Here is a 27,643-nt window from a genome sequence, read left to right on the forward strand (position 1 = left end):
GTGGTCAGAATTAAACACATGAGGAACTGTCCAAAAGCAGTTTTTATCTGTAAACTAACTTGGCATGCTGCAGTTTCCCACATCCAAGCAACTCAAAAAGCTTTTATAGAAAATAAAACAACAAACAAACCACAAATTGGAGAAGGGAGCAGGGAGGTCTCTTACCTTGGTACTGGGAGGGAGACTCTGACGGGCGGCTGTACTTGTGCTTTTTACCATCTTTCCAGTCTATGGCTGAGACAAGAAGTAAAGGATTTGTGTCAGTGAAGGAAGCCAGCTAGCGCACTCTTCAACATTATCTGCTCATGTCACCTGCTTTACAGACACCTCTGAGGAGTGCCCTCGCTGTCATGACCCCAGGTAACACGGATGATTTGCCTAAACCTACGGGATGTGCTCCCTTCCTCCACACAGCTCACAAGAAGACCTGACACAAGGTATCTGCATCTTGGTCTATGCCCAGTCCTCACCAGCGAGTGTTCTCCCACAATGGCAAGCAATAATGTAAAAAGCAGCAAACTGCTAGAGCTTCATCATTTTAATTATGTGAAGAGGTGGCAAGCCTTGAGAGGAGCAAATGCAAAAGCCAGTAAAAACAGCTCACATGGATCTTGTACACCGAGAAGTGGAGCCTGAATCGCTCCTTTTTTATCAACTCCAGGGTACTGCAGCTGGCCTTGCTCACACAACAGCCTCGACCCTCCCCAGTGACTGGGAGAGGACTTCTCCCAAAGTCTGCACAACTGCCCTTTGCATGCAGAGCACAGGGTTACCACGCGTGTCCTGGGCAGCTCATAGGAGACCACCGCAAAATGGCACCAGCTCTGAGAACTGCATCTGAGCAGTCTTTACTCACGACAGCTTTGGGCCTCCAAGTTGCAAAAAAGTAAAGTTCCCAAGGCAGCTCTGGAAGGTGATACAGCAGAGAGTGGGGTTGCCCATCCCTGTCTCTAGCCACCTCCAGCCCAACGGAGGGATGCGAGAGCAGCGTGCCGCAGCAGAGCTCGCCCTGAGCTTGCTCCTCCACCCGCTGCTGCCTGACTGACGCACCACTGGGAGCGCTGGGCAGTGCAGCTCGTGTATTTTACGAAGCATTTTTAGGGCTATTATAAACAACAGTTTGGTAGTGCTCTACAAAACGCGCCTTGACCCCATGAGCAGCAGTTCCTCGTGGAAGGAACAAAAAAGAAAACAGGAAAAGTTTTGACATCTCCTGACAAGTAGCTGAAGGAGGCAGGCCATGAGCTACTGCTAGAGTGGCCTGGTGGCTCCTGAGATGTCTGAAATTGCTTTTGGACCATTATTTTTGCAATCTTCTCTTCCTGACATGTTCTCTTCCATACAGCGGACAGGAAGACTGCATGTAGGTTTTATCCCTTAAATGAACACGAGAGACCCACAGAGTGTGGCCACAGCATCTCTAGACATGGACCAGACAAAGAGCCTCCACGGAGAGACACAAACGACTGGAAAAGCTGGAAGGATACTCTTCCTATAAATGTATTCCCATAAGAACAGTATTCTGCCATCTCCTTAAGAAAGCAAGAATAAAGGACACAAAGTATTTAAGTCAGAAGCAGAAAAGCCCCCCAGGATGGGTAACGCTCCTCTCAGTGTTGCAGGATAGCTCTCTAATAGCATCCGTGCACTCAAAAGTAGCCTCTTGCCACACTCTGCAGGTGAAGTTACATTTTATTGTTAACCTTTAACATGCAAAAATCCTCATTAAGCAAGCTGCAAAAGCAGCAGAGAGGGAAAGAAACGCAAGAATTTCTGCAGGCAAAACAAGAAAAAGGAAAAGTTCAATGCATTATTAAAAAAGCAGGTAAGTAGGACAGAAACCCACGTGTGCACGATGCAGGTGTTGCTTCTGCAACCTATGGCATGGCATTCGCAGCACAGGTCACACAGCCGTGCTGGCTGGAGGTGCCCTGCTCTGCGAGGACAAGCTGTGTAAGAGGCTAAATTGAGCCAGCCTGGTCCGTGGCCGCACTGCTGACTAATCAACCTGCCTCTTTTATTACCAAGCCCTCCAGCTGCCTCGCAGCAGGCTCTCCCCATTCCCTGCTTTCCTTCATTTATTTTCACTTCATTAAAGGACAAGCAGCATTAGGAAGAGGATAATGCTTCTGTAAGATGAACCACCAGAGAAGCAAAGGAGACGTTTAAAAAAAATAAAGGGAGGAGAGAAATTGAGCATAGAAATCTCCTGCAATAAACCTTGTGAGCGTGTAGCAGATGTGAACAAAGAACTGCGGAGGATGCTCCATCCTCTACGCTTCTCCCTTCCCCCATCCTCCGAAGCGCATGTGATGAGATCACTCCAGTTGAACGCACATGCATGGCACAACACTAAAGGAAATCAATATTTTAGTTAAGCACAAGAAGTCCGAGAGCTCAGCCACAGACAGCCTGCTTGACTTCACCCTTTTTGTTGGGGCAGGCAGGACACAGGTAGCATGCGTGCGGTAGCCCTGAGCACCGTGGCTGCTACTGCATGTAACGGGACAAGAGACTCAGGCGGCGAGAGGTAAGCGTCCGTAACAGATTTCATCTCCACAAGGTAGGCTGGTCTTTGGTTTCACGCCTCATTAGAAGGGGAAGGCTTGTGCCAGTGGAGAAGCAGTTTGCCTCACGCTGGGAGCACTAGCAGATGGTGCGTGCCGCAGGCTCCCCAGAGCACCCTTGCCACCTGACACCATGCCCCACAAGCTGCAGGGGTGCACCCAGAGAGGGACTCTTCCTCTGCCTGTCCTGGGGGTGCACTGATGAAACCCTCTCTGCCGGAGAACCGAATGACTCTGTTTTGAGCGTGCAACCAGTGCACCCCCCACACTCCCGCACCATCGCCAGCCTCCCAGTGTGCTGCGCTCGGTCCTTCAGTCCACACCAGATCGCTGCGGGGCCTTTGGCTCTGCCAAGCATCACTGCTCACCTTTCTGAGGGCCTGGTTTCCGCATTATATCACCCGCTGCTGTCCTTATCCTGGGACTGGCTTGCTTTTAGATAACTGAAGATGTCTAGGACAAAAGAAATAAACATGAGAAAATTCTCCCGTTCTGGAGCACAGAGTCATCTGCAACATTAACTAATCACACAGCAGGGAGAAAATAGATGCTCTTTCACCCTGGGTTGCACAGAATATCTCCTACTGAACACAGACAATTCATTTCAACCCCCCTGAAACTATAAGTCTTTCTCCAATATGTGGACAGCTTCAGTGGGAGTGGCATAAATAAGCAAGAGAAGCATATGCCAGTCTCTGTGCTAACTCTACAGTGGGTCCCGAGTGTGTGCCTGGAATGGGGGGCTGCTCTTGCTCACTAACAAAGGGAGGCAGAGCTGAAATTTATGAAAGGAAACACATGGAAACATAACATTAACTCTGGCAAAGCAGCACCACAATCCCCAGCTCGCCACTTGCAATTCAAATTGCTCGCAGCAGATCTGGGTAATAAGGATGAGAAATTGGACAATGACCCAGGAAATATTTTTGCTATTAGTCCTGCAACAAATGTCCAAGTTGCGCTGCATTTTTCTCCTGGTTGGAGGAAAACTGGCTGGACTGTCCTCAAGAAGAAAAAGCATTTGCATTCTTGTTATAAGCAAATGTTACCAAAAATCAGAGCTCTTGGGAGATGCGTGCTAGACACATACACAGAGACCAGTGGTCCTGCACAGCCGGTCTCACAGGGCAGTGCCTCCTGTACGCACTGAGCCTTGCCAAGCCCTGACAGAAAATATCTAAATGAATGGCTAAGCTGCAAACAAGCCCTTAGGAAAGCTAGTAAAAGCATGTTTTGACACTACACTAACTAATGAAAGATTAATTGTGTCAATATAACTCCATTTTGTTCACAGTGGGGCAGTCAGGCTGGAGGATGTAAGAGGAAGCTGTCCCAGGATGCAATGCTGAGTTTCTGCTTAAAGGGTTATTTACAGATCCAACTTGGCGAGAAGTTTTGATTTTGAAAACCAAGCTTTTTCCAAACCTAAGAGAAACAAAGAGTTTAATTTTCTATAAAAGTGCTACAAACTACACAGTAGTCTCTTATTGCCTCTCTCATAAATAGCGTGTGTGTTTGTGCATACTTGTGAAAGGAGTAAAGTTTCTTTTCCTTGCAATAGCGGAAGGTAATCCACATGCGAAAGCTTATTTACAACTTTTAATGCTTCTTTTCATAATTTTCTCCAGTCATTTTTATTAAAAGCTAGCAGTCATGGTAGGAAAAGTCCCCCAGCCATAAAACCCAGGGTGAAAGGTGTTATATAAAGGCACGAGACAAGCATTCACCATCTCTGGCTCCGCACCTCTGCTGTCTGCTCGGCTCCCCCGGATGCGGGACATTCTGAAGTACCTAAACACTAATCATAAATCCCATGCGTTTGGCACGGGACAGGAGCTCCTGTGCCACTCAGACGGCTTTTGAAAAGCTGCTACAGCCTGAGCATTTCAGAGCCCTACCCGGCAGGGATGTGTAACCCTTCCCTGCAGAAGTATTTGGAGGAAAAATTTGTGACTGTGTAGGAGATGCTCAGATGCGATTTGTGGAAGGCTGCGGCTTGGGAGGAGAGGTGAAGCTTCTGCACCCTCCGTCCTTATGCCGACGGGAATGGGAGTAACCCTAACAACTTGTAAAGCACACAGATGATGGCTGGTGTCCCTCAGCCAACACTGTAGTGGGTTCCCAGCAAGATCTCATGTTGTCAAAGAGAATGAGACATCATAAATATTGCTCCTATTAAAAGAAAAAGGGTGGCTCTTCCCAAAAGACGATGACTTAGGCTGCATGGGGAGTCCCACTGTGCTGAGAGCCACATGGGTGTGAGCCTGGGGACAGCTCAGTCCAAAACACGCTTCCAGGAAACTGTCCAAATGAGATGGCCCCAGCCTGATTCCTGCCCTCCTTCAAGATCCTCCACTGCGGCTCTGCACTACCCAGCTCCCCTGTATGTTCTCACACCACAGGACAGCAACACGTGGTTTCATCCTGCAAGATCATAATTCAAAAATGAAAAAAAAAAAAAAAGCGCAAATGAATTGGTGTGATTCAGGGCCACGTAACGCCCAGAAAACACCCAGAACCAAATCCCACAACATATGGCTTCAGCCCACCTGCCCTGGCAGCAGCTAGCCCTGCGCAGCATGGATGCGAGCCCCCAGAGCCACCAGCCCCACCACATCCCAGGGATAGGGACCGGTCACTGCCCTCTCTTCTTTAGCCACAGAGACATAACCCGTGTACCCCAGCTCCCCTGAAACTGGTGTAAGGTGGGCTTTACCAACACAGGGCTTGGGAATTGGTAATTCCCACTGGCTGTGATTTCATTCTGTAGTTGCCCAGAGAAGCTGTAAAATCTCCATCCTTGGAGATGCTCCAAGCATGGCCAGCTACCACCCTGACCAGTGTGATCTAACCTTACAGTTGAGTCTGACTTCAAAGTCAGCCCAGCTCTGTGTGCGGGGCTGGACCAGATGCCTCCCAAAAGTTCCTTCCAACCTGAAATACCCTATGATTTTATTTCACTGACAACTGATTGGAAGGCAAGCAGAATTTCCCTAAAGGCTTTGGAAAGCCTGAAAAACCTCGGTGAAGAAGAGAGACTTCAGTCTAGAGACAAGAAAGTGAACAGCAGAACAGGCAAGCTAACAGGCACAAATGCAGTGTGGATGTATGTGGTCTTTACGCTGTTCAGAGACTGAAGATTAAAAATAATCTTAAAGTAATAAATAGCAGAAGCTTCAGTTTGGCATCCAAGGGGGAAAAATGGTCTATCCACACAGAGATATCTTCCTGAACCACCTCAGACACAAACATGCTCCTGATGAGAACTTGTCATCTGGGTCAATGAAATGAAGGAGACAATCTTACTTTTGCATCAAAGCATCCAAGATTTACATAGCCCAGCACATGCTGCAATACTCCCATCTCCAGAACCTGACACTCATACAAAGCTGCATACCAGAGTTAAAACTCCTCTTTTTTGCAGAAGCTGTATGTCTCATGCTTGTGGATATCAAGATAATCTTGCAAGTATGGACCGTGCTTTTACATGGCATTGGTTTCCAGAATTTATACCCTGAAAGGACAGATCATCGTGCAAATTCATTTTAGCAGGACGCTACCTTAAAATCTAAAAGGCCAACTGATTTGCCACCTTTTGTAGCAGATAAAGGGCCTTTCCCACAGTTTCAAACAACTTCCACTCACCGAGATATCAAAAGTGCCAACGGCTCCACTGAACTGTCATGGGCTCTAGTTCCCCATCATTCCTACAAGACAGCAAAGTCAGTACAAATACTGCGGCATAACAAAACCTGGAAGCATAGAGACAAAATGAAAAAGTTTGCATTTAATTGCAGAAAGGCTACGTTACCAGTTGCATTATTCATGTTCATATTTAATTCATTTAAAACATCCAAATTTAAAGACAGCTGCAACAAACATTCCCACTTGCCATAGTAAAGCAGCGCAGAACTTGACACAATTTAAGTTCAGCTTGCAATGAGTACACGGGACCACAGCTGTTAAACACCTTTGATATGAGTAAGATCACATCAACCGAGTTGATATAAACTAGTTCAGCTTTTGTAAAATGAAACTATCGCACAAAGAAGGATTTAAAAGACTAGACCTGATTAGTAATAAAAAGGAGAGAGACCACAGGAGAGGCACATAAAATAATGAATAGCACCAAGGGATTGAACTAAGGACTCCAAATTATCCCTTCCACAGTGTAGCAGGGCAAACCTGTAATACTAAAAAAAAAAAGTATATAGCAGGGAGAAGAAAATTTTGTTTATTGGAAACTAACAGACATGCAACTTCCTCATGGAGGATGTTAGCAAGACAAGTAAATAAGTAACACTAAAAAAGGACAAAGGCATTCAAAAGCAAAATAGCATTTATAACTGCATCCAGGTATGAAATGCACAGGCCATCGGTACTCACACCTCAAGCAAAAGTTGACTGAAAGGTGGGGTGACCAGCCGAACCCTGCCCATACCATTACCGTGTTACCTACTGCACTTTGGCAAGGAAAAGCCAAACACTCGCCTTCCTGCCAGGCTGCCGGCACCAGGTCGTGGCCAGAGGCAAGACATCAGCCTGAGACGTGGTTTTGTTAGCACCCCAGTGACCCCCTGCATTGGTTTACACTGAGATTTACACCTTGGATATGTTTTCCTTTTTCTTGTTCAGAAATAAAGGCAGCACAGAAGCAGCTAGGGCTGGGAAGAGCATCCCAGGGCATGCCTGGCTCAGACTGCCACACCGCACAACCCTCAGCACAAACATCACCTAACTGCATCTTAATCTAATTAAGTTCTCCCCCCTGCTGCTCTTACCAACAGGCTCTTCCAACAGCTCATCCTTATCATCCCTAAGGGGAGAATGATTCAATTTACCTGTGCCAGATTGAAAGGGACCTTCAGGGTTATAAAGTAGCCTGCTCTGCAATATTCTTCCACTAAATGTTGCAACTGCAATGTCAGTAAAATAAAAAGTGAGAAAATGTGGGTGGAAGATACTGTCACTGCTATACAGACCTCATAAGATGCATGTAATCTCTTTATCTACAAAGCCTCCGCTCCTTTGGAGTGCATAATTATGAAAAGAGTAAAAGCTGAGGTTCTTAATGTCTCCTCTAGGCTCTTCTTTATTCCACTAAAGGCACCACTCGCATCTGAATTATTTCCTGGGGTTGTCTGGACTTCCTATTATACGAGGAAGATTATGGTGAACCTTGGGATGGAGGCCAAGTCAGTTCACAGCGCTACCATGTTTGATTGAAAGGGTAACTGAAGTTTTGTTGACAGCGTGCCAAGCTTCAAACCTCTTTGGACAATGCAGTTGCCAGCAGGCAAGATGTTTTCAGAAAGAAGAGGAAGAAAACTACCAACAGCGAAGCTGAAAAATGGTTTTATTAGGTCGGATACATACCCCACAGATTAGGATCAAGGGAAAAAAAGAAAACTCTGCATATTGCCGGAGGACTGTGAGAATGACGCTTCTTGGAAATCCCATGGGACAGCGACAAGAGGATCTTGAATGTTTCTCATAATGCAAAATGCCTGCAGTCATTGATTTTTTTTCCCCCACAAAAGCGTGGGTCTTGAGCACCACGACCAGTCCAGCTAGTACAAATCCCATCAACATAACCTCTGCTTCAACCAAGTTTTTCTTCGTGGGTATCCTTCCATCAAACGCCACAATAATAAAGAGCTATTCCTTAGAAATTCCCTCAGGAATTGTGAGGGCAGCATTGTAAGTTTCTGCCCATCAAGGATGACAGCGGTGCTGCCATCCGGGTTCCCAGCTGGAGGCTTGGCTGTGCCGGGTCCTGCCTCAGCACCATTCTGGAAGCCCATACGTGCACCATGGGTTACACAGGAGCATCCAGTTGCATCCTGACCTGGTCAGAAAACCAGGCACAGACGAGCAGATGCATATAACCACCTCAGCCTGCTCCTTTAGTATCTTTTATTGCCATTTTTAATTTCTGTGGTGGAGAAAGGCACTTCCAGCCTAGTTGAGAAATTAGAGGACTGCCAGCATGTGATTTGAAACACTTCTTACCTCTTGGTTTTCACACCAGACTTAGCTCCTCAGATTTCTGCCTGATCTACAGACACCCTAACTTTCACTGGTCTGAAATCATGGTTTTCCCCCTCAAAGCATGCTCTGGTGAGCCAGCCGACTGACCCCTCATCTGGGTAGAAGACAATGACCATCAGACAGCTCTCAGCACCACCGTGAACACCAGCTTCCTCAGAGCCAGCACAACCGACAAGCAAACTAAATGCCAAACAAACGCTTACATGGGACCTGAAGGAAAGTCTCAAGAGCAAGTAGCTGCAAATTTTGAAGCGGTGAGTCAGAATTTATCTTGACCAATGGGTTTATTTCCTTCCACCTCCCTGTTTTCCTCCTCCTGGACAAGACTGGAGTTTTATTTCCCCTCGTCTGTGCAAAGCTGTATTTTGGCAGCTCTGAACAAAGGCTGATGAAGCTACAGCTACCTCTGAAAGCATCTCCCCTCGTTAGGTTGCAAGGGTCCTTACATTCAGAATTTTTTCAAAGAAACACTGTAACAATGAATGTTGGTATTTCCATCTGGAATACTGATCCCCTTGTGTGATCTGAAGTATCTGATGGCTGCAAACCATTACTCCTCTTTCTACCAGAAGGATTTTCTGTCATTTCCAACATCTCTCCCTCTCTGGAACTAATTTTATCTTCCTACCATGTAAGAAGTGGACTGATAAACTCCAGACTTCACAATTGGCTCTTCATAAACGCATTCTTCTGAAAGATGTTAAGACACTGAGGTGTCCTAAAGATGTGATCACAAGCAACACACTTCCTTAGCCCCTGAGCCAAATCTCAGGGGAGAACATCTTTTAAGAGAGACAAAAACATGCAAAAAACTTGGATAGACCATGTCTCTACAATGAAAATACCCACTTCATGACTTCCTTTTGAACACCTTCAGGTTGGAGGGGAGAGGAGATGAGTCAACCTCTGAGCAAACGACAGCTGGATCATCAGACACTGCTGAGTCGAGCTCAAGGGAAAGCCAACAGCTCAGGATGAGGATGAAAACCAGGGACCACTGGAAGGAATCACTCACCACCGCGAGGGAGGCTGCAGGAGTTACCACCTCTTGCAACTGTGGAGGAAATGAAATAAAACCTTGCAGGATTCCAATAAAGGTTTCCTTCTCTCAAAAAAAAGCCCCAGCATGGGCTTTGGCTTAAAATAGAAACATCTTGCTGTGTATCACTGCAAGCAGACCTTGCTCTTCACAAAGATTCAAGAGGCTGCAATAAAAACTACATTTGGCATGCTCCAGGAACAGGATACCCAGGCCGAGAGAAATGGAGAGAGGAAAGGGCTTAAAAAAAAAAAGCAAGCCAGGTGAGATAGTCTGGCTTGAGTCTGTTAAGAGGAAGCCCCTTAACATGTTCAATCTTCTCAGTACAGACTTTTCTACAGAGGAGCTGGCCTGCTCCATGTCTGGCATTTCTGTGGCAATGGGAGTGAGCACCCTGGGCCTTCCAATCCTCTTCAGAAAGATGGGGGTTGACTGCCCTAAGAAATTCACACATTGTGGAAAAATCCCAACTGCTTTTAAGACCAGTGTTGCTTTGCTTCTTAAAAAAACCCATGCACAAATAGAAAGAAAGCAGTGCAAAACCTAAAGCCTCCCCATGCAGGGAATCACAGACTGGGTTGGGTTGGAAAGGACCCTAATGACCAGCTAGTTCCAACCCCCTGCCGTGGGCAGGGATAAACATCAAGCAGAGGATCCTGTGCTGCTCCTCCTCAAGGCAGCGCTGCGCTCAAGGCTTCGAGTGAAGACCTGGGCTGCCTTCCATTGCCAAGGAGACAGGGAATGGCCCCCATGAAGACTGGCTGATGTGGCGTAGGCTTAAGCTAATCATACAAAACCAATTCTCTGTCATTACAGCTGGGATTAAGGAAGCTTCATTATGCTCTGGAATTATTTCAGCAGATCCCCTCATTGCTGGTCATGCTGCTGAACTGACTTTGTCACCATTGTTTCTCCTCAGGTGAGCAATGCCCACATACCACATCTCAGTGTAGATGAGGCTACCAAGACCATGGCTCACTGTAAATGTTCTGAAGGAGCTTTGGGAAAAGCAGCAGGTCTCTGGTGTTAAGCAGAGACATTTCTGACCCGTACCACCATGTACCTCCAGTGGACCTCTCCCAGATGCACTGTAACAGAAACCAGCACAGACAACTGACTTTTTGAACAGGCAAGACACCTTCTACATGTAGAAAACTGAAGGACTGGTGGACTTACCAAGTGCTGTATAGGAAGAACGTGTTAAGGCACAGAATTGAATCTGTGCGCCCTACGCTGATGTTTCTCCCACTGAACCATCTGGGTTACAACTATTTGGTGTCAGCAGGACTCACACAGTCAAAAGTTAAAGTTTTCTGCCTTTAGAAGAGGCTTGGGCTACAGTAGTGGAAGCTATCTAGAGTGGCACACCAGTGTACCCAAAACCCAACCCACAGGGGTCACCTCAAATTAGAGGGGAAAATTTATCACACACGTGGTGCTCTGTAGTCCTGACCCCAGTGCATTCTGACCATACCTCCCTCTGAGGGCAGGGAGCCAGGCCCTGTGCCAGTTTTGCAAATACCTGGGTTTTCTTTCAAAGCAATCTCAGGAGCACAGAGAGGTGCAGAGATATGGTGCACCCCAACACACCTCTACCGCCCAGGGATGAGCTGGAGGGCACAGACTGAGAGCAGCGTGCAACGCAGAGCACCCTGCCCAGTGAGAGTGCACCCAGGCTGCAGAGGCTCAACGGGAAGGCCAAACCGATGCAGGCGGTAAAGAAAGTTTTGCAGCAATGTGGCTATTTTAATCTGCACTGAGCCACATGCCAAATCCAAAAGCTATTAATGAAAGCAGATGGCTTACAGAAGCCCTTGAAATGGGATTCTGCCCATGATAGTTACAAAGTCACCCCATACAAAAGCACACAATAGGATGCTTCAAAGTCTTTAAATAAGAATTTAAACAGGAGTATGTAAAAAAAACAACCAGTAAAGAGTGCATGGTTTCCATATCATCACCAGGCTGTAACAGAGGCACAACCTTCTCTCCCAGCTACATGACAGGCTAATACAGCACCCCCCTCACAGTAAATCATGACTGCTTTTCCAGACAGCAGTTACACACACAACGTATGTTGCCCCAGAAACGTGCCCCAGTGTGTAAACTCTTCATAGGTCTCTGTTCAACACTCAGTATATATATTCTACAAAAACCTGTTTAATCATCCTTATACTTATTCTCTGCTGGAATGTATCTTATTAAAAACTAAGCTCTTTATGGGATGGGACATATGGGAAGGCAATATCAGGTAGATAAATATATACATGATTTGTAATAATAATAAATGAAATGAATGTACCTTAGCTCCAGGAAGACAATATATACCCTTGTCCCTAGCAAGAGGAAACAGGAGGTAATCCAGAAAGAAAGGTCTGACTTGCAGCTGTGTCTCTATTGGAAATGTCGCGACAGATTGTGTAATGATGCTGCAAGCTGGATGTGAGAATTCCTGAAAGAAGATTTTGCATTAACTATTTCTAGTCAGTAAGTTTGATAAAGTTTCAGCATAACATCTTCAGGAGAACATAAGCAGGAAAAGGCAGCTAGAGGGGGAATAAAAAAAACAAAGGGATGGTAATTAGGGGACACAACAGAAATGTAAATGAGGAAAGCCTTGGAAAGGGAGGGGAAGGAGATGACCCCATCTCTTACATTACCCTGTATCTTGCAAGCACTCCAGCACAAGGGAGGAGGATGCTCCCCAGGGACAGACACACAGGGCAAGGTGTTTCCACTGAAACGGCAGAGAGGGAGATGAGAGCTCAGGGTGCAGACAAGAGCAAACCAGCCCTGAAGGGACAAAATCACCACTCTCTAATGAGCTAAAATACTAGATACGTGGGGGACAACAATGGTTACATACACCTAGAATGGCATTTTCCTGTCTTCTACCTTCCTTCTATAACCGATCCTAACAATTAAATTAAATGCTTAGCAATAACTCTTGGGAAAATACACAGGATGAAAACTTTCATCCTTAAGCCTCACATGACATCAAAGCAATTGCCAAGCGTGTTACTCAGAGTCCGTAAGGTGCTCTCTTCCCTCATCCAGCACAAAGTAATGACCTTCTGTGGAGTTAAGTATTTCTAAACTTCCTGGGGTCCAACACCAACACAGTCACGTCCTTACTGGCAAGCAGCACTGGGGGGGAGTAGGTGGGGTGCAACTCAAGTCACACTCAAGGGTGAATTCTTCATGGATCTGTATACAAAACCCTGTCTGTGGCTCAACATCCATACAGCCAACCTGTCACATACAACTCTGCCTGCCCTCCTGAACCTGTTTCTTAGAGAAGACAAGGTAAGATGATCCCTTTAGCATCTATATCCTCAGACTGATAAAACTCAGGGTCTCCCCTGCCAAACAGTATGGCCAGATTCAGAGTCAAATTCTTCCCTCCAACACTCCCAACAGCTGGTGGTTCTTGTGCAAATGGGGGACAGAAGAGAAAAAATTCCTGCAGATCTGCCCCATCCACAAAAGAAATGAAAAAAAAAAAATCCGAACCCACACAGTATGGAGTGCATCCAAAACCTGGATTTACCCCTGCTAGAGCTGAAGAGGAGTCTGCCTCTGCTGCTTGGAACATGGAGACAGAGGTAATCCAGCCCCTGATAGAGGGAAAGCCTGATGTCCGGGAGGGTGAAGGGAGAGGTTGTGCCATTACTTCTGCTTCCTGGCCTCCTCCAGCCCAGCAGCAGCTGGCCAAGGCAGCAGGGCTGCGCGGGAGACAAGAGCTCACAGAAACTCACTGTGCCCCACGGGGAATGGCGTGCCAGGGCAGGAAGCAAGCATCTTTGTTTTTTCTCACTCATGTAGAGAGATATTAATTCATCTATTTCTTAGGAAAAGAAAAGGAAATTGCAGCGCTGCAACATGTCAAGAGAGACTTGAAGAGCCAGGCTCACTGAGGATGGGTATTAATTACTGCTTTCTATTTTTATCCTGTGTATAACTCTGGTCTCGTCTGTGACTTAAGGAGCTAAAATCCCATGAGTCAAAACTGTAAATCTACTGAAATGGGTGAAATATCCTCTACAGACTGCAAAGTCTGGATACAAAGAAATTCTAACAAGTGCCCATCAAAACTTCCGTTAATTTTAATAAGAAAAGAAAGAGCAATCTAGCACTACACAGAAATGTTATCTCAAGAGAATTACTCCCAGAGAGGAAAAATCACTAGCCAGTTCCTGCAAGAAACCCTGAACAGATTGCTTTTAATTACGTAAAGAAAAAATTGTTAGGCTGCTTTACAGTCCTGAAGGGCCAAGAGTTTGGAAAACTAAAAAATATATTGTGAGGGCCTCCACTGTTGTCTGTACACGGCACTAGGAAATCTCTTATTTTGGCAACAACATGTACATACGGTAGATGCCAATATTAAAAAAAAAACCACAAACAACCATGACCACAAGCAACCGAAAGTCCATCCTGCAGCTATGAAAGTATGTTTAGTGTCTGCCAAAGAGCTAATGAAAAAAACACGCTCTTACAGACTGTATCTGCTAGACATTAAACTACCTGCTGGACATTTTGTACAGCTTATAAAGCCATAAAATATCACAGGGCATTTACAGATTTTCCAGCTGACAACAATATGAAATAACTGAACAGACCCAGAACAGACTGAGTGCTCTGGTCAGGCTCAGTGGATAATGCTGAATATACAACTAGAAATTGTGCCAGCAATGCACAAGACGAGACCAAAGCTTATGGTGATGGAAGATGCGCCAAGACAGTAAAGCCATCCCTCAGCCTCGCTGTAATGCTGGAACAACCGTGGGACTGCCCAGATTTACAGTGCAGGGCCCTGGATAATGCCCAGGTGGAATCAGTTCCTCCTGCCCTGTCTGGGACACAGGCAATTCACCATCAAACAAGCTGCTACCTCCTGCCATGCTGGGGGACATGTGGCATTGTACAGCCACCTTAAAACCTCCATTTTGGGACTGCGGAAATGACAACATGGACCTCACCTCTGGAGCAGTGACAAGCCAGGAGGATCAGCCATCTGCCAGGGTTTATTTATTTCCCTTGTGGCAAGAGCCAACGGCTCCAGGCGAGGTGGTGGCCTAGCTGGTTAGAGCTGATACCTATCAGTCACCAGTATCTTCTGGCTGATGTCGTGTCAACTGTACATAACACAAGGTACAGCAGATATTGTGCTACAGAAAAAAAAAAGCATTTTACTGAGTAATCTGCACTCAAGGATAGAAATACCAATAGCACCAAAACCTGAAAGATGTAAGCTTCCATCACCTTGGGAACAATGTGGGGACCATATATTACACTGTTACTGAACTAGTAAGAACTACTACACGGATGTAAATTAACAACAATCCTGAGATTTGGTGGCTGATAGCACACCACTATTTTAGCAGCTTTCAATCTTCCATCCGCAGCTGATACTCTAATGGAGACCCCTATCTGAAAACATTTTTAATGATGCTGCACTACTTCAAGAGTTATTTTCTTTAAGTCTGACTAACAGCTCAGGACACGAGCTGATGACGAGGATGCCTCCACAGTCTTTTTGCAGGCAGGTGCAAGCTCGCCAGACACCAGAAACTCCGAGCTGGAACTGTGCAATTGCAATGAGAACACGCTGCGCAGCCCAAACGCAGCATCATGCAGCTACGAGGCTCTCAGTTCAGGGCTGCCTCGCCCTGGGCTTGCTACCAGCAAGAAGCAGGGACTATCGCTTTCCACCTGCCAGGTACCTTTCACGAGTCTTGCAGGTCTGGAGAGCTAGCGTATGAACACACAGGGGCATTTCTCGTCAGACTGTAGCGACATGCAGCCACCAGAAGCATTCAAACAACTGCCTGACAACACGAACATGCTCTAGGTACATGCGATAGTGAAAAGTTTCACCAAGGACTTCTGCAGAAGCAAAATGGAAATAAAATCATGAGGTTTAATACATAATGACACTAAAAACTACAGTGGCAATGATTTCCAGGAGCTGGGCAGACAGGGGCACCATTAAAGGCATTGTGCACATTCGTTGCTGCAGTCTCTCCTCGCAGGGCTGCAGGAACAGTTACACGCTGCCAGTACAAAAATGCAATCCAGGAAAACATATGAGCTCCAGAGATAACAATTAGCAGACACCAGTGGCTAGAAAACACAGGAAGGAAGCAGGATAACTGTGTTACAGAAATCTTCATGCAACACAGAAGGCTTCAATATCGGTACTGCTTCACAGCTAGGAGTCCGCCCCAGCCCACTTGGGCTTTGCAAGGCAGTAACTCTTGTCACGGGAAAGAATTTGAGAGTGTTTCATCCCTTTTTTCCCCTTTTCTGAAGAGAAAAAAATAATAAAATAAAATCACAGCCTATTTCAACTGTAAATCTCTCCCTGAAATGCATCGTAATGATTTTATCAATGACCAAAATGAAGAAATGTTATGATAATGCCTTGAAGTTATCAGGAAGACCCATCGTAGCATGGAAAGGGAAGTTAGCTGCAGATCATGAAAATGCACAATTCATAAAATGTTCAACCACAGGCCAAGGAGACAAAACACCACTCCATGACAGAGAATAATATTCTGCTCCTTCCTACTCAGCAACAGTTTCATCAGCAGCATCTCTATATCATGTTTTGAAGCAACGTAACTTTTAATGTCATCGTGTTGATTTTTATAAAATGTATTACAAACCAAAAACTCTGAGAGATGTGCATTTTGCTATAGAAGTATGAGCCAACTGGGAAATTCGTGATATACAATTTTAATAAAACACATGTCACCTCAAGCGCCACACTTTCACCGACATCAGCACAGATCAAGGACTGTTAGTTATGACCACTACAACACGAGGAGTCAGGAGTAGGGCTTCCCAGCTGCCACAAATGTGTATTAAATACACAAAGTGTACGAGAGCCTGCAGATGCTCTCAGAACACAGAAGGGAAAGGTAGAAGGGAAGATCAAACTGCACAAATGATTGCTTCTACATTTACAGAATTTTTCTTCTCTTTGGTAGCCTGCCAGAGAGAAGGTGAAATGTCAAAATGACGAGGTTAAAGTACAGCAATACCAGCCTGAAATCAAGCAAAGCTCCTTAATCATCCAAATAGTCAGGCACTGGAGTAGATTGCCGAGGAAAGTCTGAATCATCATCATTGGAAATCTTTAAGAACAGCTGAGACAAACCTCTAGGAAACACTATGTGTAGGTAATTCTTCAAGGTCACTTCTAGAAACACTGAAACAACCAAGACCTTTCTTCATAAGCTTATATCTGATCACACAGCCACTGCAGTATTTTGATGGACTGTAGCATCTTTTTTTTTAAATTTGCTGGAACAAGACAAAAAAAAAAAAAAAGAAAGCAAACAAACTCAGCGTATAGAGAGCCCCAGCCTCCGGGCTGCTTGACTTATTTTTAGAAAGTAGAATCGGTGCAACTTCCTCCTCAGTCCACATCAGACTTTATCAGCTCTTCTGCCTGCTCACTGTGCCTTCATTTAACGCTCCGTGTGCATACAGCAGAAATTTCTCCTACCTTAAACACACCACTTGGGCAGGAAACGCCACACTCCAGCAAAAGAGGGGAGCGGGGAGGCGAGGGCCCCTTTGCAGCAGCAACAGCAGGGAGGGGAGCGCCTGCCAGGAGATGCCCAAACACGCCGCAGAGCCCACCCAGCACATTCAGCGCGAGCCTAGGGAACCAACCTCACCCTAATGCGGTCACCTCTGCAGACCAGCCGGTTTCAGGGACATAAAGCAGCAAGGTGTGGGTGGCGTTTCGTGCTGCCGGGAGTCAGAGTCAAGCCCAGGTTCCTGCCTTGGAGAAGTGCTGCTTACCCCCGTCCCCCCACGACGTGTGTGCAGCCCACCCTGGCTTCCTAAGGGCTCTGCTCGCTGGCTGCTGGCCTCCCCCGCGGGCTGCAGGGGACACGGGGAGGGCAGGCAGCCTCTGGCAGGCGGCCCAGGGAGGCTCTCGACCGCCAACAGCCAGGAGGTAGCTGAGAGGGAACACAAGCCACCCCTCCCTTTGCTGGAGGCGCAGCTGGATGTGCGTCCCACGGCTTCAAACGCGGGCAGAGAGGGCTCAGCGTGGTGGGAGGCGGCAGGGGCTTTTACAAAACAGAGAAGGCAAAGAGAGGCCCAGGAGCTGGGGATAAGGTGCAGCCGTTGCTTAAGGGGAGGTCAGGGTGGACAAAAGCCGGTGCCGGGCTCTGGCTCGCAGCAGGCATTGTGGCACTGCCTCTTCCAGGTGGGCAGCGGGCAAGGCAACTGCAAACGGCATCCAAAGAGACCACGGGTCACTCGGTGCAAATCGGCTGTGGGCCGAAGTAGCGCCGGGCTGTTCACACTGCACAGGGCTCTGCCAATGCTAAACTAAAAGAAACAGCACAAGCGTCCTGCAGCTCCCCTCCAGACACAAATTCCTTGCTGGAAAGCAACCACTTTTCTAAGCCGGACCTTTCCCCGGAGCCAAAACATCAGCAGTCCTGGGGGAGCTCAGATGGGTGCGCCTACCACCCACAAGCCCAAACAAACCACAGCAGATGTACCTCCAGCAATGTGTGAACCAAACTTGTTCCCTCACCATGATATCCAGGAGAAGGGACCTGACGTAGTGTCCAGAGCAATGCTGGAAGGACCAGGGAGGGGAGGAATCGTGTGTTTCTGAACGGGCAAAGATGGAGCTTCACAAATTTCCACTGGCATCTACTCCTATGGTTTCCGCTGTTAAAAACAAAACGGAGCCACAGGGAGGTTTCTGGACGGTTCACGCTGTGTCAGTCTGGAAAACATAAGAGCTAATAGAAGTTGGGTAACTTGGAGCACATTGGCTGGGAGGAGGTACCTCCAAAAAGAGGTAGGCTTCTGACTGAGGCTAATACCATTCGATTTGCAACACATACAAAAAACCTTCTGAGCAAGAAATGGAGAGGGGCACATGTATTTGTCCCAAGGAAAAAAACCCAACAGTCCTGCACTGAACTCCCACGTCAGCTCCCTTCTGTTGGTAATGGCCACACCAACTCATATCTGCTCTCGCTTCCTTATCTCCAATGACCAGCTACCAACCAGACAGTGGAGCTGCAAGGGTGACTTACCGCTGCTGATAAAGTCAGATCTCAGGAAGACAAGTGCTGGCAGACTCTTCTACAGCAGCTTATGACATCAGCCCATCCATCTAGCCTTTGGACGAGGCTGCCATACAAACAGTGGAGGCAGCAAAACGGACATTCATCTTTTCCTTCAGTTCACAAATACTTGAACTTCAGCTCAGGATGAGTCTGCATAACACCGTGAGACTATGCACAGCAAGAGCGGTGGCACAGAGAGAAACTCTGCTTAAATGCCTGCTACAGGTGCAGAAACATTTGGTAAGTGTCTGAGCAAACCCTGCAGACTGCAATACCGTATATCGTAGCGCCTAAATCTGCTAGAGGCTGTCTGTCAGAAACGATTGTAAAAGAGCTCAGCATTACACTGTTCTTTTAAGGAAATTTAATGCAAATGGAGATCTCTGGGAATTAAAGTTTTCAGCACCAGCCAGGCTGCAGTGATGCCCCTGTACTGAACTCTCCTGCTTGATGAGAGCTTATGATTGAAGCTACCTCTGAAATTTCCCATTAACAGAGATTGCTATGCAGGACAATCAGCAAAGAGCACAGCTTCACAAACAAGAGGCGGTGGTGATCTCCAGTGCACAGGTGCCCTTGCCAGATACTGGTTTGGCACCGCCAACTCAGGCCACTAGACATGGACAAGTTGTTGTTTGCTTCAAGACCAAGCCCAGCAAGACCTGGTGACACAGATGGAACACCTCACAGGCTTCCCGCTATTTTCAGACTTGCATTATCACTTTAAACATTGAGCAAGCATTTTATGAAAGCCCTACTGTTAGATATTTAAGCTTAGTAAAAAAAGGAGTTCTTTACAAATATAGGTGTACATAAAAAAGCATTTGCCTTTAGGACTAGACCCTGTCATCCTGCAAACAAAGTGGGATGAAACATTGCTCATCTCATGCAGCTTGGAGTGCACATGCTACACCAGGGCGTACCGCTGGGGTGAAGAAAGGGCTCAGAGTTACAGTCCCGTTACAGAGTTTAATTGTGAGGATAATTTTTACCTTGGCATGTTTCTGAATTATGTAAAATATAAATGTCGGCAGGAGATTAACCACCTTGCAAAAGAAGCTAGGAGCCAGAGCTGCTGCTCTGTCCTCAATGCATCTTGCTTCGTTTCTCACGGACCCCTCCTGGCCATGTCGTTAGGAAAATTTTCAAACACAAATGGATGAGTAAACAACTCAAAATCTGCTTGTCTCATCACAAACTGGATTTCAGTTGCAGCCAAGAAAAAGAAAAGGTAGAAAGACAGGGGGCTAGATGCAAACACTACGGCTTTAAGAGACCCAAACATGCCAACCTTTAACTTACGCCAGCCTCGAGCCCATGCTGCTAGCACACTACTCCAGCTTTTGCTAATAGAAGTTCACTGAGCACGCCAAGTCCTTTGCCACAAACGTCTGATCTGCATTCTTTTTCACATAACAGTACTTAGACACACCCAAAATGGGGTCATTTGGGCCCACTTATTACTACTCCTCCACAGAAGCTCAACTAACACAGTCCTACAAGCCCAGCCTGACCATGGTGCTTTAAGGAAAGCGTGGACCAACAGCGGAGTCCTGAGAAGGGCAGAGATCAGCTGTGCAGACAGCAAGCCCATGCAAAAAGAGCTGAGAAACAGAGCTTGTTCAGCTTAGGAAGGGGAAGCAGTCTTCAAACACTACAAATTTAGCTGCAGACTTCTAGGGAGTAGAGTGTTTTCCACATGCCCTGGAGATCAGAGAAGAAGGAACAGGTTTAAAATGCAAGACAAAGATTTAGATTCAACACCAGGAAAATCTCTCTAATGGTGAGGATGCTTGAGTGCCGGCATACATCATCTGTACAGGATGTGAAATTGCCAGCAGGAAGAGCCTTAAAAGAAGAAACATTGCTCAGGAAGGGTTTAGATGGGTACTTGACCTTACCTTGGGGTTGGGAAACAAGGAGGACATCTCTGGAGGTCCTCTCTAGACACACTGTGTCTGAGACTATGAAACAAAGTTTCAGATATTCTTTTAAATTAGACATACTGCAAGGACACAAGCCCCAGACCACTCGCATCCTGGTCTGAAACACAGCTGCTTGATGAGTAACATCATCATTTTATACACTAACAGCATCTTCCATTTAAAGACACCAAACTGTGCTGCAAAATTCATCCAGTTTCCAGATAAGTGACTCAAGAGTTAAACATTACCAAAATTTTAGATGCAGGAAAACCAGGGGGCACCGGCTCACAACTTGCAGGGGATGCCACTCGCACTCCTGTTCTAAACTCTGCATTTGCTTTCTTTCGATTAGCCAGTTTAGTTAATGCCAAATACTTGACTAAAAAGCAGATTATCAAAATGCAGATTTATCATTTCCTAAGATGTAAATACAGAAACAGGAGGACCGAAGGTCAGTGTATCTCTCTCAGATAAAAAGCACTTTAACCTTCAATAAAATAAAATAAAAAATAGCACAGAAATACCTGTATTTCCCTCTTGCCCATTGTAAAGGACTCCCCTATGTCCGTCTGCATTTTCATACCATCTACTGGGCAGATCCTGAATTACCCAACTGCACAGCGCAGGCCCTGCAAGGCTGCAGCCCACAGCTGAGCCCCCCACAAGTCGAGTTTTACTCCCCATGTTAGCACCAAGCCGCAAGCCAGTGTTTGCTACAAAACGCGAGGGAGGTATAAAACCACCATCCCATACTCCAAATACTTCCAGCAAGAGTGTGGGGACACCACAGCCCAGCTGGCAGAAATGTGAGGGTAGGAGAAGAGGAAGGCAGAGAGGAGGAGGAGAGGCGGCCGTTCCTCTGCCAGCATCCTCAGTACAACCCGCCGCATGCCGTCACTCCGGCAATTGAGCCGAGGTAGGAGAATGCTTTTCCCCAATATTACTGGCTGCCGAAGAGGAGCTACCACATGGCTGTTCTCAGCCACTCAGTGCACGGTGTTTACTATAAACAACAACAGTAAACAGAAACAGAGCCAAAAATCAAAGCTGGGTACCCCGGAGCTGGGTCTCCACATCCTGACTTTACCCATGGAAATAATTACTTTAGTATTCGGCTGCTGAACCTAAAACATCTGAAGCTGAAGGCAGCCAAGTTGCTCAGTGCATCCGAAACTCAGGCCGCGTGTTCAGATTCGCTATCTGTAGCTTTAGCCATCCAGACTCCAAACCGCTGCCACGATTTTACACAAGAGCTTCACAGAACCTTCCGATTAAACCTGAACGATGCGCGGCTGGAGGCAGCCTGACATGTATTTATTTTTAAATATCTTAGTGTGCACGAAAACCTCAAATCTTGTCTCAGTCCCAGCTCTAGTCAAGCGCCTGACTCAGAGGGGCTGCGAAGGAGGCACAGACGTTTCCCCAGGGACAGTGCTATGGGATTTCTCCGTCCAGTCCCGGGATCACCCCTGACACCTCCAGCGGCAGGGACCTGCTCCGAGCATCGCTGCCCATCTCCAAAACACACCGTGGTTATGGGGAGAGGTTTCCCTGACGTCCTAAAGGGCTCCTGGGGAGGCAAGGGCACAAACCTTCCCCGGGCACAACCCACAGGCAGGGGCCACCTCCTGCAAATCCTCCGGCAGCTCGGTCTCGCTTCCCTTTTCGTGCAAGGAGCGTCCGGCAGATAATAAACAGCGCCGGGGAGGAGGGCAGCAACCTGAGGTCCGCCAAAACCGCTCTGAGGCCTTTGGTGAACACGATAACCGCGGCCCGGTGCTGCTGGACGAGCTGCCGTGCCCGCTCCCCCCGTCCCCCCGCGCTGGCAGGGCCGTCCCGGTCGAGCCCTGCCCGGGGACACCTGGAAGAACAACAAAGCCCCTCGAAGGAGCTTTACCGGCAGATACAACCCGGCCGGGAAGAGGCAGACGGCCCACGGGCAGGCGTGGGAGGCCGGCGCTGACACCCCCCCCTCCCCCGGGCCTCTGCCCCCTTGCCGGCGGGAGTCGCGGCGCTGCCGGAGAGGCCCCGGGGGGATCCGGACCGGACCCTGACGGCCACCAACAGGTGTCGGCGGTGACACCCCACCTCCGGCCCGCAGCCACCACGACCCGGCCCCGCGGGTGAGGTGGCGGCCGGGCCGCGCTGACAGGCTGGATCCGCGCCGGGCCGGGCCGGGCCTGCCGCCCTACCACCGCGAGGCCTACTCGTCCGACACTGCCCCCCCTTCCCGACCTCCGGCAGCGTCTCACTGTACCGCACCGGGCCGTAACGAACCGGGCCACCCCTGCTGTCCCTCTCACCTGCACGGCCGCCGAGCGCTGGGGCTGCTCAGTCCCTCGCCGCCGCCATGTTTCCGATGCGCAGTGAAGGCGGGGAGCGGGGGAGGGAGCGCGGACAGACCCGGCCCGGCCCGGCCCGGCCCCGCGCCGCCCCCTGCCGCCCGGGACGGCGGCGCTGCGCGGGGACTTCGTGAGGGCCGAGACGAGCCGAGCCGAGTTCGGCTCGGCTCGTCTCGGCCCGGCCCTCACGAACTCCCCGCGAACGTCGCCGAACGCTGCGGGCGGCCCGGTCCTCAGACTGAGCACGGGTCAGACCCCCACCATCATCCCCACAGCTAAGGACCGACCCCGGTATGCCCACCCGGGACCCTGTGGGTAGCGGAGAGTGACGCCCATCCATGTCTGGGTGTTCACTGGGGACTGTGATTGCTCCAGGCCCCACGGGAGACACCCGGGATGGGGTGGACGCCATGCAGCACTGCCATGGGGACAGACACAATGACAGAACCACAGACTGGTCGGGGTTGGCAGGGACCTCTGGAGATCATCTAGTCCAACCCCCTGCCATACAGGATCACCCAGAGCAGGTTGCACAGGGTCACATCCAGGCGGGTTTGGAATCTCTCCAGAGAAGGAGACTCCACAGCCTCTCTGGGCAGCCTGTCCCAGTGCTCGGTCACCCTCAGAGGGAAGAAGTTTTTCCTCATGTTGAGATGGAACTTCCCGTGTTCCAGTTTGTGCCCGTTGCCCCTTGTCCTGTCATTGGGCACCACTGAGAAGAGTCTGGCCCCGTCCTCTGGACACCCGCCCTTTAGATATTGATAAGTGTTGATCAGATCCCCTCTCGGTCTTCTCTTCTCCAGACTAACCAGCCCCAGCTCTCTCAGCCTTTCCTGGTATGAGATATGCCCCAGTCCCCTCATCATCCTCGCAGCCCTCGACTGGACTCTCTCCAGTAGTTCCCTGTCTGTCTGGAACTGGGGAGCCCAGACCTGGACACAGAACTCCAGGTGTGGCCTCACCAGGGCAGAGTAGAGGGGCAGGGGAACCTCCCTTGACCTGCTGGCCACGCTCTTCCCAATGCACCCCAGGTACCATTGGCCACCTTGGCCATGAGGGCACACTGCTGGTCACGGAGAGCTTGTTGTCCACCAGGACTCCCAGGTCTTTCTCCGCAGTGCTGCTTCCCAGCAGGTCAACCCCTAACCTGTACTGGTGCTGGGGTTATTCCTCCCTGGGTGCAGGACCCTACACTTGCCTTTGTTGAACACTATTTGGTTCCTCTCTGCCCAACTCTCCAGCCTGTCCAGATCAACCCCCAGATATTCCCTCTTCTCCCACCCCAAGCAGGATCTCACCTTGCACACAACACTGCATCTCCCTTCCAGCTAGAGATACCACAGGTGTACCCCAGTGTCCCCAAATCCCCTCAGAAAGAGTAAGATGCCTTTGACTCCCACCATTATATCTCGTGACCTTCATGGCACCATCCTCAGCTTGCATTCCAGAGAGACCCCTGTGCAAGCCAACCCCATGAGCACCCATGAATCTTGGTCGCCTCTCCTGAACAGAGACAGACCTCTTCTCTCCTCTAGAGCCACACACGGTACCCTCAAAACATCCCCTTAGCACCCCTTAGCTAGAGAACCCCCTATGTGACCCATGGCTACTGCAGGGGCCACCTTTGCCCCCACAACCTCCCATCAGTGTTGTCCCTCTTTGCCTTTGAGCCCCTTGCACCAGCACACACAGAGATGTCTCACCAACACATCTACCAGCAGCAGAACCCACCATCCGCTCACCCCCAGGCCTCCACCCTTCGTGCAGTGTAGCTGCCTCCCATCCTTGCCAGAAGGCACAAACCCTGCACCTCTCTGGTGCCATCAGAAGCCAGCAGGACACAGTGTTCCCAGATGCAGGTTCCCAGCTGAGAATGCCATTTCCCAGTTGCTCTACTCAAATATTCTGGCCGTGCTGAAGACTCTACTTCCCCTGCAAGGTTTCGCAACTAAAGAAGAAAGCCATTCATCTTAAATAGCAACCAGGTCATGCTGCAGCTGGATACTGAGCATGAGATCCTGTCCTCTCTCTGCTTGCTGGATTGCCTGGGGGGGAAAAAAAAAAATTATTGGGTTCTGGAGATCCAGTTCTTAACTTCAAAGCTGCTCATGTGAATGGTCGGTGGATCTAAAGGACCACTTCTGGGTAACAGTGACTTCTCATGACCGAAATATTTCACTGAGACATCACTTTGGAGAGAGTCACAGACATCTGTGACAAGCCTTCTCTGGGAGAAAGCACCTGAACATTTTCCAAAGTGCGTGTAGTGACATGGCCAGCATCTGAGTCTCTCCCTGAATGTTTTCTTGTTCTGGGGGATTACATGGAAACTTGTCCATTTAGGTCAAAGCTGAAGCAGAAGATCAGAAGAAAGCATCCCTGGTGCAGACAGGGCCGGGTTGAGTTTGGAAAGGTTGTGCCTGAGAAAGCTCTGCCAAATGCAGGGTTTCCTGCTTGTGGCTTTGTTATATGTGATGGAGGGAAGGTAAAGTCACGTTTCATCCATTTACGGCCCGCTGTTGAATCTGTGGTACCTGCTGGTCCCAGCCAGGAACCATTGCTGATGCTGAGCAGAGGCACATGGCAAGCAAGGGCTCTGGTGGTTCAAGGAGAGGGGGGGCCTTCCCACCACTGCCCATGGGGAAACCTTGCAGGAAGGTCTGAAACCACCTCAGCCCATTCCTGTGCCCTTCCCTTTTCCTAAGGGAAGTTAATGCCCTCTGCTGTGTGGGGCTGATGGCTGCAGGAGGATTCCCAAGGAACAGAAATGGATGGCTGGCCACCATCTACTGAAGGCAAGAGACAACACAAGGTAGGTGCTAACGCTGTCCTGGTTCAGATGCTGGACTTGGTCCAGCCTGTGCAAGGCGTAAGATCCTGCACAAGGCCAAGTGAGCTTCTGCCTGGCCAGTAGCTAACTTCTGGGGTTCAGCAACTAGCCCACAGCTCTTCAACCCCCTTCTCAGGAAACAAAAGGGATCAGTACTCTCAGAACAAAATACAACCTGCATTTGCCTGTTTGTCCCCACAAAAAATGGTAAATAAAGACATATATTTCATCAAATGGGGTGGAATTTCTGAGGTCTGGGGAGAAAATTCTTTGAGAGAGTGCTGTTCCAGAACTGCTATTTGTAGGCTTCTCGTGTCCTTTTCTGAACAGTGACAATGACCACTGCTGAAGATGAGCACTGGCCTGGAAAACCTCTTGTTCCTAAAATATTTGCACTGAGGGGATGGACACTTGGAAATGCTGATGAGAGCTTTTGTTTTAATATGTGGAGTACTTGGTTATGATGGTAGGACACAGAGGTATATTCACTGCTATATCAGGGCTTCATGGTGCTGCCTATCAACACAGCATCCAAGCACCTTCCCTGCAAAATCTGAAGTATCATCAACGGTCCTCATGGGTTTCATCAACTCTGGTATTTCCTCATTTCCACAACAATCAGGATTTCATGAATGGAATAAATGTGCAAGAGCTAAGAGCCGAAGATGGAGACAGGAGAGAAATTTCCCCATTTACTTTAATTTGGAGTTAGCAGCAGCCGAGTTCAGAAGGATTTACATATGACATCCATATGAGCACCACAGGAATTCAGTTTGATTAATATTACAATGGAAACGAGCTGCAGAAATGGCTTGCCATTTATTATGAAGTGTTGCCAAAAAATCTCAAGCACATTTGCAGTCTGGTTTGGGTCAGCTCTTGGAGAGTGCCAGCACGATAAACAACTGGGAGGTAACAACTACAAAAGGGCACCGATACCCTGATGCATGTGGTGTCAGACACACCAGAGCAGGACCTTGTGAAGGAGAGGACGTAGGTGAATGTAAGGCAATGTGACTGGGAAGAAAACCTCCTGCCGTCTGTATTTCTCCCCACCCTCCTCCTCCCTGGTTAGTGCCTCTCAGCAATCCGGGACCAAACTTCCTCCTAGGCTGGTTCCTGCTATTTGCAATGTTCCCATTATACCATTGACTTTGTTTTCTGCCAGGAATTGATCCTGAATCTGGTGCGGATGATATAAATATGGACCATATTCTGCTAGAAGAAAAGCCTAGCATCCCATGGTCCATGACCTTCTTACCCTGAATCTGATATTTAATAAAAAGGTGAATAATAGGGCACAGGGATGGATGCAGAGGAGGATGATCTAAAGGAACATAGGCACATAGTAACCCTGGCGCTCTCATCAATATGTTTTTTGACCTGACATCTCCCTTGGAGAGGGGAGGTCAGAATCTCTTCCCCATGCCTTGAAAAGTCAGGAGGAAAGGTTATTTACAGAGTTTAAAGCCCTGATGAGCAGCAGATCACCTTGCAGGTCCTCCCATGCATTCACTTTCCCAAACCAGTCTCATATTGAGACCAGCTGTTGAATTTACCTTGGGTATGTCCTCCCAAAAGGGTCCATTTTTATTCTGAAGACTTCATGGACTGGAAAATCACCTTTGTGAATACAAGTAAGCTCTTTTGGTAGTAGTGATTTGTCTGGCATCATGTCCCAAATGTTTGCAGGCAGCTCTGCCTTTCCCTGCCAGATTGCAGAGTGATCCTCTGCAAGAAGGCTGAACACTGCGAACCCATGCAGTCCCCCTCCTC

General features: G+C 48.3%; 1 protein-coding gene across 12 annotated transcripts in view; it reads right to left on the bottom strand.

The window, feature by feature from the left end:
* The window catches only part of SCMH1 (Scm polycomb group protein homolog 1), a 73,255-nt gene extending 50,045 nt beyond the window's left edge, over positions 1 to 23,210 (bottom strand). For 6 of the 12 annotated variants that reach the window (XR_012838662.1, XM_075773964.1, XM_075773962.1 and 3 more), the window contains exons 1-4: positions 22,999 to 23,129; positions 6,213 to 6,274; positions 2,936 to 3,020; positions 166 to 234 (exon numbers count right to left, since the gene is read on the bottom strand). Coding sequence is in view for 10 of the 12 variants with exons in the window: in XM_075773964.1 (XP_075630079.1) it covers positions 166 to 234; positions 2,936 to 2,960 (94 nt within the window). In the remaining 2 variants the exon portion in view is untranslated. Of the gene's footprint in view, positions 1 to 165; positions 235 to 2,935; positions 3,021 to 6,212; positions 6,320 to 11,959; positions 12,110 to 17,348; positions 17,476 to 22,998 lie in introns of those variants that run through there. The other 6 variants (XM_075773963.1, XM_075773955.1, XM_075773956.1 and 3 more) reach the window with 6 other exon arrangements.
* Positions 23,211 to 27,643: the final 4,433 nt, after the last annotated feature.

Source organism: Balearica regulorum, chromosome 22 (assembly GCF_011004875.1).
Source record: "Balearica regulorum gibbericeps isolate bBalReg1 chromosome 22, bBalReg1.pri, whole genome shotgun sequence".
NCBI classification, from domain to species: domain Eukaryota; kingdom Metazoa; phylum Chordata; class Aves; order Gruiformes; family Gruidae; genus Balearica; species Balearica regulorum.